Below are 14,423 nucleotides of genomic sequence, written 5' to 3'. Positions count from 1 at the left end.
GTGAGAAGACAGATTTGGGGAGCTATTATGTGTTTTAACTACACGTGGGGTGAGGAGGCGAAGAATGTGGGGGGTTGGGGGGGGGGGGCTGTAGAGCTGATTGCTCCGCTGGTTAATCTGCAGTTTTTTGGGAGAGAGCCCTCCTGCTGGGAGTGCATTTAATGCATTGGAGGTGGTCCGCAGACCCCGTCCTCCTTCTATCACACATCTGCTCAGCATCAGCAGCACTGTGTCAATATTTGATTCAATCTGAGGGGATCCATCCACCATATGCTGCTGCTGAAGGCCAGAGTAACCATAATCTAATGATCTGATCGGCCTCAGAGTGAATCAGATGGATGCTGTTTCTCTTGGCAGGATGAGGGCTCCCTGCTCACTCTCAGATCTCACATGATCCCCCAGGTTTTAGAACTGTAGAGGAAAGCTGTAAAAGTTTAGCCTATAAAGTCCAAGTTAATATATTTCACTGATATTCTCTCACGCTGCTGGAGAATCTCCTTATATGTTTCTGGTTCATTAGCAATCATGCTAACACGCCCTTCAACGTACCTTAAAATTAGCTTCATACTAACATTGCTGTTATATATTAGCGCTTCAGTGAATACCCAGAAGAAACATTTTGGCGGCATCTCGGCCATCTCACAGTGCTCGACTTCACCTCTGACTGTTTGGATTGTAGCTGCTGCAGGAGTGTGAGCTCTGTGTCCGACCACACGCACAGTGACAGGCTAACTGTGTAGATTTTGCTGTGGAGTGAGTGCTCTTGAATTTCAGGCTACTCTTTGGTACAGGGAGATGTGGACATGCAGGCAGTGGCACAGAGGGGAGAGAGAAAAGAAGGAGAAACCTTCTGCCTAGAAGTGGTCAATTTGCTCACAGCAACTTGTTACGATACAGTCTCTGGCTTTTGTTTGATATCTTGTGTTAGCACAAAATGTTGTTGCACATTTATGACCCATCATTAGCGTGATTAGCTTATTTACTATATTACATGAATGTCACTGTCACACTGAGCATCCCGCGGAGTCCGATCAAACTTCATGGAAAACTAAACAAATCATCAAAGATATTATTACATATTGAACAGCCAAATGTGATTAGACTGGGTGAATTGGGTACAGCCCTATCTTGAATGCAGTTATTATTTGACTGGCGATGTTTCCATACCACTCAGTCCTGGGTTATTTCAGTCAATACCTGATGTCAGCTGTTGTACCATACCTTTCTGTCGACTGTTTTGTCAATAGTTTGCTTTGATTATTGTAAAATTTAAGCTTCACAGGGTCATAGCTGATTTAATCCTGGTCTCAACAAACAAGGAACAGATGACATGGATGTGACATAGGCGACATTTATTTTTTATACTGACAGACACTGTTATTACTTCCTGTGAGTGTAAGGTGGCTAACAGGAAGCAGAACGAATGTAACGCTTTATCTGATATGAACACGCTCACCACCATCACTGTGATAGATACTGATATCAAAAGCTGTATCGAGTGCTTTTCATTCTTTACAAAAGAATGAAGTGTAAATAGTGTAAATATGTGTTGACGTCTGCGGTGACGCTGATGATGTGCAGACAGCAGCAGGGAGAGTGTTAAACCTGATGATTGATACTAATTTCAGACCTTTTGGCGGACATGGAGCTCTGTGTCTGTGTTGGAGTTTCAGGATGTTCATGTGATGTTTGTGAGCCTGCCTGCAAAAACACCGACTCTGGCGGCGCGCCGTGATCCTGCTCACAGTGACACCAGAAGAACCTTTGATGGGAACAACAGAAACCACCCACTAAGCTGAAATAACTGGCTCCTTATAGACAGATCATGTTAAATATCACCACGTCCCTCGGCTACCTGCTGGATCAAAGACATCTCTGTCCTCACCAAGTCTATTAGAAACAGGAGAGAAGAGAAAATAAACTTGATGGTGGAAATAAACGGAGCAGGAAATGAAATGAGAGAGAGCCAGAACACACTCTGAAGGTGAGAACGAGCCGAGAAGCCAAAAAACACACGACCGTCCTCCATCCTCTCTCTCTGAACAGCCCCTCCTCATCCTGTCTGTATGGTCGGCTTGTGTTCTCTGAAGAACCCTCCGTCCACTAAAACTCAAACACATTTATGGCCCGTCTCTGCTGTCCTTCATGTCCATTGGTTTGCCTGTCCGTCTGTGTACCTCTGGCTCATTTAATCTGCCGTTGCTTTTGTCTCCATCTGTTCTCTGTCTGACGCTTAAAGAGCTCCACAGCTACGAGCCATAACTCCAGGCGCGCGCGCACACACACACACACACACACACACACACACACACACACACACACACACACACACACTCAGTGCCATGGTGACGGGAACATGAGGGGAAGCCTCTCTCTTATAATCAGGTCCATATGCATTCTTCTTCTTCTCTCCACACTGAAGTTGTGCAGTTTGTTAAAGCTGCAGCTCAGTATGTGTGTGTGTGTGTGTGTGTGTGTGTATGTCTTATTGTGATTGTGTTGTTGCATGGGCTATAATACACTGTATGTTTAATCCTCTGATGTTGCCCCACAGAACCATAATAATCTTGGCAGTCAAATGAGTTTCTGTTCTCTCTAAATCTCTCGTTAAGCCTCTAAACAGCACAGCAGCCCGCCGGGTCGACCAGCGACGCTGTAAAGATAAAGAGAGCGTTTTAGCACATTTCTGTGGTGACAGCGTCGACACACAGAGGAGACACGTTTAGTGTGAAACATGCAGACGGTCATTTCAGGCCGCTTGGCTGCTGCAGGAAATTTAAAGAGGCAAATTCAATCCAGCTCAGTGTTTGTAGACCGGAGGGGGAATTCTTTCTGCAGCCAGGTGAATAAAACACATGTGATGGGTTTAAAAATGGTTTATAGCTAAAGATCGTGTACTATTGCTGCTATATAGGGATGCACAATACTGGATTTTTTTTGTTGATATCCAATATTCTGATATATAATAACTCATATGGTCCATAACTGATACTGATAATGATATATCCACATTTTAATAATTTTAACTTTTTTTTTGTGATCATAAAGTCTCTGCTGTAGTGGAATTAACATCTTATTATACATACTCTTATTGTGATGGTCCACTAGCAGCATAAAAAACATTGCTTTTCTGTGTATGTAGTATTCATTCATTGTGCAAAATGAGAAAATAAATCAGCTTAGAGTTGATATTTCATATATGTTCATTTTGTCATTAAAAAAATTTGGTTTGTAATATCGGCAGAAATCAGCATATTGGCTTGTTCTGATATTTCATTTTAAAGCCAATATCTGCCGATAACAATGATGTGCCAATATTATTTTGCATCCCTGGTGCTATATACTGCAGGTTCTGTTTTTGGTTCAATTTGTCCAGCCCAATTTTCCTGAGACTTGGTGGAGCGGTGTAGCATGGGCCTAGAAATATTCACATTTGAAGGCTGAAGTTAACTCCTCATCATTTTTTGCAAAATAATTTCAGATTAATTTTCTGTCGATCAACTACTCGTTTCAGCTCTGATGCATTTTACCTATTATCCACCTGCAGCACATCTCCAGCGAGACAGCTGAGCTCTGTTCTGCACCAAACACTTACAATACACCAGCCCGCCTCTCTGGGCGAAATTTAGCTGGAGAGCAGTTTGCCCGGACTGACTGTCTGATGTCCTCCCACACACTCAGCCTGCAGCCACAACAAAGACCAAACCCTAATCACACCAACTTCTAACCGGCTAATCCCCCCTCACTTCCACAACTCCATCCCACTGACTCCCAGCCTGCTGGGCTGAATGTGATATGAAATAACTGCAGACAGTCATCAAAACAAAAGTTTGAGGAGATGATTACAAAAAGTGCAGAGAAGAAAGGCAGTGCTTTTCTCTCTTACAGAGATATTTCCAATCATGCACGGCTGCCATGTGTGCACCATTAAACAGGCCCCCGCAGACAGTCAGATACCATTTGTTATTTCAGCGAACTTTCACACAGTCAGTCTAAAGAGAAGAATTGAAGGAAAGGCTTTTTCCATGTTACTGTTCCCACGGTCAGATAGACAGGGAAGTGCTGATGGACACAGCGAGTTTATCATGACACTCACAGAGGAAATATGGTCAAGGAAACCCCTTTAGCAAACACATTTTCTTCAGTCGTCACAGATACTTTTCTTCAGGTGGAAACCCTTTAAAAAGGTGGATCTATTCACTGTTTTAATCCCCTGAACTCTCCTCAGCAGCCCGTATTAATCCCCCAACTGCAGCAGCGTCACAGAGCGGCTATAAAGAGGAGAAAACACAAGGATTCATGGCTTCCATCCAGCTCTTTCCACTTCTCCATCCAGCTATACCGTGAGGATAAAAATAGATGCGTGAGTAATAAAAACACGTAGTTTTGAGGCGGCTGGGCCCTGTCTGTCTGTCTGCTCTGTGGTACAGAAACGGAGCAGAAAAGCGCCAGCTCTGGTTAGTGAGCGCAGTAAACATGCACTAATGAAACCAGGGCTGCAGCTGAGGCCCGCCAATAACGCACGGTGGCTCTGTTCAGTTTCACTCAGTGTGGAGATAAAATATGGACCTGTGGGCATGTTGGTCCCAACTAGGCTAAGGTGGTTTCACAGTGTCATGGTATACCAGGGAATGTAGAAATCCTGAAGCTATGTTTTTCAGTACCGTTATAAATACAGGTGCTCCTCTCTCTATTAAAACCATTGTATGTAGTGCACAGCATGCACCACTAGAGCTCAGTCTGCGGTCTGTACTGCTGGAGCAGGCAGCTGAGCTAAAAGACACTGTAACACCTGGAGATGGAAGGATAATGTACAGGACTATAAATAATGGCAATATTTTTATAGCTATATATATATTTTTATATCTAACTTGGTGAATCAAGGATTTATTTCGACCAAACAGACACACACACAATATATATATATTAAGAGTATCATGGAATCTGTTTTGTTCACTGGTTCAGAACAAATTAAAGCTTCGGCTATGAACATATGTTGTGCAGTTTGACATTTGCACGCACACCGTACATGCAGGCGTAGACACTAATGCACACATGAGGGTAATGTGCACATTTGTTGGCATGCAATATAAAGCAATTGAACATTAGATGTATTCACCGTGCTGAAAACTACAAATGACATCATATGGTTACAGTCTCATGATTTAGCTCTCAGTCAAAACACTGGAGGTCCTGATTCGAATCTTTTCTGTCATTACAGTTTATCAAAGTGTTATTTTGAACTCTCTGTCTGGTGATGAAGGTGTAACTCTGAGTCAGATTTAGCAGCACTGAGTGTTTGAGCTGCGACACCAGCAGCATATTGAGGTGTGCGTGTGAACAATGTTAAGTGAGGCAGCGAAGAGAGCTCTTAATGACTTCAACATTTAAGGTAAGTTATTTAAATCATCTCTCTGGTCTGGTTCGTGTCGTATGTTTCCAGTTATATCACAGAGCCTCTGTGCTCTCTGACATCCTGTCACATGACTCATCGACCTCATCTATGACTGCTGGAACATGTGACTGACTCAGTGTTCAGCAGACGATGGTCTGTAGCCTGGTTAAAGTAACAAAGAGTGGTTTCAGAATAATATTAGTTTCAAAAAGCCTCTGAAACAACATTCAGACCACAGTGACACACTGAAATGTCTCCCCTGAAGCAGACACATGAATGAGATGTTGGACTTTTAATGGAGTAAAGTTCATAACGTCTCAAAAATATATAGGGTGAAATAGTTTCATCAGACTTTGAGATGCATTTTTTACAGGGTCTGCTCAAAGTTGGCAGCAGTGGAAATTCTTGAGACCACTGGGGAGCATGAACACAAAATCCCCCAAATATATTGAGAATATAATGTAAGGACATGAAGAGTATCAGCATTCCATACCTTAAATCCTTTGAAACCAAGCAAATTGGCTTGGTTTCTTTCAAAATCATTGGACAAATGCAATGAGTAAAGAAAGAAGAAATGACCCAAAACTTTGCAACAAATTAGTGCAAAGCACTACCTGAAAATAAGTTGAAGAAAATAAAGAAAGAAAAAGAAAAAACATTAAAGAAAAACAACAAAGAAGCCCAAAAAAAAAAGCAAACAAGGCCTGGAAAAGTGCTTAGCATATTATTAATTCTGTACAATGATTTTAAATATGTAATTATGATGATTTTTCCCTAACTTTTTTTTTTTCCCCTAGACATTTTTCCAAGTACACATTTATTGTAATTAGTGAAACATTTCTTACCAAGTTTTTCATTGCCCCTTTCCCCATGTTTTTGCAAGAAATCGCACCAATTTGCTCAAGGTTTAAAGGTTTATGTAACAATAAAAGGTGTCTGAAAGCAGCACAAGAAAATTGTTGTCACTCCAGGTTTCAAAAGGTTAAAAGTATTGTAATCCTTAACAGGATATCCAGCCCAGGTGAAAAGTAGGATTATATAGACACACATACACCACAGCTCCTGTATGCATCATTATAACTGAAGGTCAGTGAAAATGGTCAAACAGGGTGACCCCCACCTCCTGGTCTGGGTCCATTTAGTCTGTTCAGATATGAGAATAACGTGAGAAAGAAAAGTGGAAGTCCAGATGCTGGTGTCTCTCTCAGCTCATGCTAATCTCTCACAGTTTAACTGACAAACTGTTATCAGAGTTTGTTTTTACCAAACTGCCCTCGCTCGGATTATCTGCTCACAAGCTTCCTGCACATTTCTGTCAGAACACGCACATATCATACAGCTAACGTCAAGCTGCAGCTGCCATGTGAGCAGCAATCCTGCAGAGACATCATTCAGCTTCATCACTACACCGCTCAGCTCTGTGGCTCCAAATATGCACATTATATATATATGTATGATTTTATCATACATTCACCTCCACCTACAGTAGTGGGCGTTTCTATGCAACTCAATTATTGTATTCCCTTGTTTTCCTTAAGAGGGCAGCTGACTGTATCACCACGCAGAAGGAAGCGTGCATCTACTGCTCGCTCACCCAGCACCACATTACAGCTCAGCCGAGGACGCGTGGCAGACATTTCTATGTTTCACTAAAACTGGAATTTCTAAATACATGTGGACATGTTAGTCTGATGAAAATTGTACTAAGTTGAATTTCTCGAATTTGGACTATCATGCCTCGATAATGTGGCTGGGGGTCAATTTACTTTTTTTTCACATATACGTCCAAACTGGGCCTGAACTGGCCTAGGCGCTATGCACATGCTTAGTCCCTGTATCGAGCTTTGAGCCCGAAGTTGAACATCATAAATTTATAAAGGAAAGCCAGGAAAAACCAAAGAATAAAAAGGGGAGAAAACAAATCAAGATGAATGTACCAAGTTAAGCAAAGAGTATGTGCAAAATGTACAACGCGAAAAAGTTATCCATGTTGCCACCGTTTGACATGCAACCTGTTTGCCGCTTGCTAACATGTTTGGTATGTGACGTAAGATGTCAACAGGAAGAAGGTCTAATGGCAACATATATCACCATCTACCATAGCAGAGTCGGACACACTTCCATCAATAAATCCACTGTCCTTCGGTGCTTGTATACTGGAACAAGGACAGCAGTCTAATTAAATGGCCTAATAAAGCTATAACCGTACCTAAACTGTGCATCTAAATGTACTGACTGTCACAAGGCTCTCGTCTATGAGTAGATGCTCGCTTCCTTCTGCACAGTGACACAGTTGGTGGGTGTAGTTCAGTAGAAAGAAAATAGTTCCTCCATGAAACTGCTCCCAACAAGCTGTGTGGATTATCTTGAGTAACCTGGTTATGATTTCTGAGTTACAGTTTTTTTAATGGTTTTATTTATTTATTTATTGAGTGCCATCTAGTTCCATTATTTTGGAGAAGGTAGACATGTCTACAGCCGATATCTCAAATACTTGACAACTCACACCAAAAGTATCTATGTTGACAAAAAGAACTACAGTACAGTAGCCCTGAGGGTCAAAACACTTCAACATTTCTGAAAACACTACATTTCCCAAATCACTTTACATTTACCAAAACAAAACAGTATTTCCCAGAACACTGCAACATTTTCCAAATAACTAAATTTCCAAAAACACTATAACATTTTCAACCAAAAATGAAATGTTGTATTGTTTTGACCCTCAGGGCCTGCGCAAACATACTTTGATTTTGGAGTGAACTGTCCCTTTAAAGGCACTCGTGTATATATTTCTAATCAGTGCATTTAAAGTGATTTTTTTTCTTCATCTATAATGTTGTTTTGTTCTGCACAATCTCCTGTAGTAACCTGTTATTCTTGATTCATGTATTGAAGGGATGCAGAAAGGTCTCTGATCCAGATGGAAGTCTGACAGTCTGATATCTAATCAGTTTCCAGCACTTCAAAGGCTTCAAACGGTGCAACCAGATAACGAAAGCAACTTCAAAGTCTCACAGCGACACATCACACACGGAGAGGAGGTACATGCAGGATAACATGTCTTTATTACCATGTTTTAACATGTTTCTGTGCAGGACATCAACCGCGTGTTTCTGAGGAATGATCCCTCAGTGACAAATCATCACAACAGACTGTTGTTATTGTGGGCAGGTCTGCAAAATAAAAACCACAGCATCCTGAAATACATCCGCCTCTCCTCAGACACATCCATCCATCCATCCTTCTATCCATCCATCCGTCCGTCCGTACATCCATCCATCCATCCGTCTATGCACACGGGCTGAAGACAGAAACCAGTGTGAGGACAGAGAAAATCAGTCTTACCGTGATTGTCTTCATCCATGTTGACGGCAGTACCTTTAGTGACCGGGTGATCCAGAGGGAAGGTGTGTCTTTCTGTCTATCCGGATCAAAGCTCGGTGAAAATGAGTGTTTTTCAGCGGGATTTATTCTCCTCTGTCCCCGCTGACAGTCAGAGGAAAGCGGCTGGTGACGGACAGATGAAGAGGAGGGACACGTCCGAAGATCTCAGAAAACGGAAATGAAATAAGGACAGACAGAGAGAGAATCCGCAGGCTGGCTCTAAATTAATCTGTACAGGAGGATGATATGTGAGATGAGTGATCTGAGCTCCATCCTCTTCTGCTCCGTCTGCACGCTCATTAGATACACTGCAACCGCCGTGACGTCACCAGGCCCCGCCCCTGGCAATAACACCCCCCACACTACACACTCGCGCACACACACACACACACACACACACACATAGTAAAAGTGGTTCAATTTAAAAACACTATAATAAAAAACCAACCAGGCTTCAGTTTGAACATTGTTTGATTATAGTCAGAGAAACACTGCTGGAACAGCAGGAAGGATTTGCACCTGAGGTTTTAAATGGTTCTGAATCAGTCTCAGTTTAATACTGATGTCTTTAAATGACCTACAGCCACAGAAGCAAAAGAGACCATTAGAGAAGACATCACCTGTTCCTGTGAATGGCATAATTTAACACCTTGATTGACATTATTTTTCTTGTGCTGCATTAAGATTTTTAGATTTAGAATTTTTTTTTTGCAGTTAAAAAATACAGAAAATAAATAAAATTTAAAAAAAAAAACAACACAGTATACAGTATACAGTGCAGAGAGTGGCAAAAATGGCTTTTTTGAAGCCCCCACCCCAAAAAAGGTTAAAATTTCACAATGGTTTATATAACCTATATATAAAATAACAACAACAATAATAAATGGTAAAAAAAGTGATTAAATGTAGGAAACTTTAAATGTGTAATGTGCAAAAGAAAATCTATGTAAGCATGTGTGTAAATGTGACTGTGTGCATGAATGTGCATATGCATGGCATTATAAGTAGGACATTATGAGAAGGACATTGGTTTTATGGACTCAGACCTCAACAAAAGCAGTTTTCGGCTACATGTCTCTGAGAGATAAAACAAATAAACATGAAAACATTAGAAATACTAGGAGAAGAGTAGATAAAAGACAGAAGCTAAATTGTCTTTTAAGCATCTTTTATACCCTTTTAAAAAGGAACAGTTTTTCACCAGGCAGGAAACACCATTCCATAATTTGGCACCCCTGAATCTTATTGAAAATTGACCCCTGGATTTAAATCATTTGGGATGATGAAGATTTGAAGACTGAGTTGGGTAATAAGAATGAACCTGTGAATTTTTTTTAAAGTAAGTCTTGAAATTCTCAGGAATATTTTCTTCACTTAAATGTATCTTATACTCGTAAATAAAAACACAAATATCTCCATCTATATATCTCCACCTACCTTGGCGGAGTCAGACATACTTCCATCAATAAACTGATTCACCCCTCATACTTTGTATACCGGGACAAAGACAGTATTTTAATTAAATAGCCTAATCAAGCTATAATCGTAGCTCGACTTAACTGTGCATGTAAATGTAATGAGTGTGAACTCACTGGTCTGCAGAAAGGCTTCACACTGTGAACACAGGTGAGCCCTTAGGCTAAAATGAGGAATTGAATTTGTCATGTTTCCTGTGATCTGTTACAGGTGATTGTTGGAGCTGTACCTTTTGTACTAATTATATGTGTATTTTGTAACTTTTAGAGATATCTGTGTCTCTTTATTCTTTGGAGCTTGTGGTGCATGGGGTGTGACATTTACAACTGCAACTCCCACTTGTGTATTGTCCAATAGATTTGAAATCCTGACCAATCAATTATCCGATGTGAACTGCTCACATGGTGTAGGTTGATTATATATGAGCCTGTTTGTCTTTGCCCTCTTTAACTTGGATGAAGACACAGTATAGTCTGCATGCACAGTTAAAGGCTGTAAACTGATCAGTGCGCTCCAGTCTCTTTCTTCTCCCTCAGAAAGTCATTGAGCTGAGAAGCACCTGATTTAGTCACATGATGTTGGATGATGTGCAGGGAATCCTGTTTTAACTACACCTCTAAAGATGTGTCAGTGGTGATTCTCTGATTGTGACCTCATCCACCAAACTTTCCTCGTTAGTGACGCAGGAAGCTCACACATCTCCCGTCTGTCCCTGCCCATGAGATCTCGGTCCCCACTGCGGCTTTTCCAGGGAAGATCCAAACCACAGCAGCAGAGAGGAAGATGGAGGGAGGATGATGACGACAGGACACAGCGCATGCAACAGAGTTCAGGAAGGGAGTTGTGCTCAGGACTCATTGTGCTGCTCTCTCTACAATGGAAGAAAGTTACAGAACAGGAAATGATGTCATTGACCCGCCTCCATCCATTTCCTCCATCCTCACTATATGATGAAATCTGACCTGTGTCACCTCAGCACCAGCGCTGGACTACATTTACTCAGGTACTTTCACTTCACCTATTTCCACAGCAATGCTCCTTGATACTTACACTCTATGATAATCCACTTTTTACTCCACTGAGTTTAATTCAAACAAACTTCATCAAGAAAAACACAATATATACTACAATATTAGAAGTTGTTAATCAGCCCAAAATCCAAACATGTCTCCTCTTCCCTATACGTCTGTTAATCTGTGAGCTGCAGAGTATTAAAGAAAGTGACTGTAGAAATGTCTGCTTTCTCTCCAATATAATGGAACTACAGTAGATGGCACTTCAAAAAAAAAAAAGAAAAGAAAAACTCAACAGCAGTAATCATGACTCAGTTACTCAAGATAATCCACACACCTTTTTGTAAGTAGTTTTATGGAGGAACAATTTTTTTTCTACCAAACTACAACCATCAAATGTATCACAGCGCAGGAGGAAGCTTGCATCTACTCACAGTCAGCATTAACAACATCCTCCTTAGTGAGCTGCAACATTATTTTTATCATAAGTTTCTCTGATGCTGACCTTTTTTTGTACTATTTACTTAATAATTTTATAGATATAGATAATATGCAAAATAATTGGCAAAATGCCAAATATCTGCCCCAATAATTGACCAGGCTGATAATCTGTCGACCCCCTAACATAGACAGGTTGATCACAGATGTGAACGACACAGTGAGTGTTAAACTGGTTCATGAAAAGCCTGAACAATGATGTAACCAGTATGGAAACTGGTCCCTGACTTGACTGTCCCACCCTGACTTTCCTGTCAGTGGTACAAATCTCAGTCCACCTCTCCTGTTTGGCAGTAAACAGCCCTGCAGACAGAATGTGACTCCATTGTTTGATCCATCAGGACTGACCTCAGAGTTACTGTAATAAAATGAAATATACACACATTTCCAATCAGTGCAGATTTGCTTCTGTTATAGTACAGAACATGTGAAAGTTTTTTTTGAACGAGAGAAAATGTAAAAGTGATGTATTTTCTTTTCTCTTCTCTCTTTGAGCAGACAGTTGCTTGGAGAGACAGGTGACTGTGTCGGGGACACTCAACTTACTTTGCTTGGGGGACAGTTTTGCAAAATGACAGGAGGCTAAAGACCAGTCAGTCCTAGATATGTTTCTTAGGTTTTAGGACATTTTGGGGATTTTAGGACATTTCTAGAACATTTCTGGGATTTTAGGGACATTCATAGGATAGGATGTTTCTATGATTTTAGGACATTTCTTGAATGTTCGGGTATTTCCAGGATTTTAGGACATTTATAGAGTTTGAGGACATTTCCAGGACTTTATGACATATATAGAATTTTGGGATGTTTTAAGGATTTCAAGACATTTCTAGGATTTTAGGACATTTATAGGAATTAAGGACATTTCCAAGACTTTAGGACACTTATAGAATTTTAAGGATGTTTTTAGGATTTCAGGACATTTCTGTGATTTTAGGATGTATCAAGGATTTCTGGACATTTCTCAGATTTTAGGATATTTCCAGGATATAGGAGCATTTCAAGGATTTGGATTTTCTAGGATTTTAGGACATTTCTTGGATTTTAGGATTTTTCTAGGACTTTAGTTGCTTTGCTAGGGCCTCTGCTGAGGGTGCGTGGATCCTCCACTGGCACTTTTGCTGAAAGTACAAAAACAATTCCCAGCGTGAAACACTTTACTTTTACTGTGAATCGGAAAATGGATGGCGTGGTCATGCGGCCCCCTATTGGGCGCCAGATTTGGCTCATGAGCTGTAAACTGAGTTTCGCTGCACTACATGTTATGAATATTTACTAGTAAACTACAGTAGAGTGATTCATCAGCATGTAACAATGATCAATGAGCCATAATGGTTTAATGACCTTAAAGTATTAATTAGTTCAGTCAGTCTTCTGATCTGATCACATGGCACTGATACAAACTGCTGCTGCTCTCTGCAGGATCGTTAACATGAACACTAAATGTCAGATGATATGTTCTGTCCCTAAAATAGAAATGAAATGGTTTCACATGTTTTTTACTCAAAAGCTCCGGGCATAAACAAATACTCACTGCTTTGGCAGTAATTACAGCATGTTCCCCATAAATCCCTTCTCACACCCCCTCAGAGGTTTCTGCTGCAGCCTATAGCCACCAACCAAACAGAGCGAGTTTCATCTTTACTGAGAAACATCTTCATTATCATCTCTCCTTTTCTCTTCTGTATTATTTCAACATGAAGAGTGTGAGGGGAGTGAAGGCTGTCAGATTTGGGAATGATCGTGTGTTGGTTCAGATGTCTGGAGCAGAGCAGGAAGAGGCTCCATTTCCAGTTTCTGTGAAACCAAACAGGGTGGAGTCCAGCAGAGCTCGCTCTCCCTCACTCCATGCCACAATTCAATTATTTCCCTTTAATCTATGAAATGCCAGAGTGCATTAATATCTGCTGGTCACAAGATGCACAGTATTTAGTGGATTAGGAACATTTTGTCTCCAAATGAACAGACACATGTTCCAATAGAGGAGTCAGAGGAGTCATCCTCTGCTCTGCTCAGCTTCTCTGATTCATGTTTGACCCATAACCTCAGCCTCAGTCTGACATCAAGTTACAATGCAACAGATAAAAACTTAAAAACTTTGGATGAACTCCATATTTCACTGGATGGGGTTCCTCCGAGGCAGCGTCTGTCAGCCACAATAAAACATCTGATGTGCAGGAACAGGAAGTGGGTGGACTGACCTCCAGCCTGCTGGGTGACCATGTGCTGCAGTCTTTACAGCTCGGCACACACACAAAATTGATGCATACATGTGACAACTGCCGGACCATCATCCTGCCACCATGCACTGAAATAATCTGACAAGCTGATTTTACTGAAAGTAATCTTGGAAACTGACTGCCATGAAAAAGGAAAATAAATATAACTTTAAATCTTAATTTATGTTTACTTTGTATCTAAAATTTCAAGTTTACTTATAATTTAGCTGCATTTACTTAATTTTTTGAAGTGAAATTACCTTGTTCTTTTTTAAGTGTTATCAACTTCAATAAACAAGTTAGTTATTTTTCCAATGATGGACTAATAAGATTTGCAATTTCTGTGTCGTTAACATATTTAAGAAGATACAAATATGACTGACTAGTTTGCAGCCAGCAGAATACTGATATATAGCTCAGTAAACTTGGTTTACT

The 14,423-nt window shown here is 40.7% G+C and overlaps 1 protein-coding gene across 1 annotated transcript in view; it reads right to left on the bottom strand.

Annotated features, from left to right (window-relative positions):
• Positions 1–9,055, bottom strand: part of cyth3a (cytohesin 3a) — a 31,851-nt gene extending 22,796 nt beyond the window's left edge. The window contains exon 1 of the mRNA XM_042508262.1: positions 8,744–9,055. Coding sequence (XP_042364196.1) covers positions 8,744–8,762 — 19 coding nt within the window. The 5' untranslated portion in view covers positions 8,763–9,055. The remainder of the gene's footprint in view (positions 1–8,743) is intronic.
• Between the last annotated feature and the right edge of the window lie 5,368 nt (positions 9,056–14,423).

The sequence above is a fragment of the Plectropomus leopardus genome, chromosome 19 (genome assembly GCF_008729295.1).
Source record: "Plectropomus leopardus isolate mb chromosome 19, YSFRI_Pleo_2.0, whole genome shotgun sequence".
NCBI classification, from domain to species: Eukaryota; Metazoa; Chordata; class Actinopteri; order Perciformes; family Serranidae; genus Plectropomus; species Plectropomus leopardus.
Note: the sequence above shows the minus strand (reverse complement) of the source record. Positions and strands in the feature narration are given on the sequence as shown.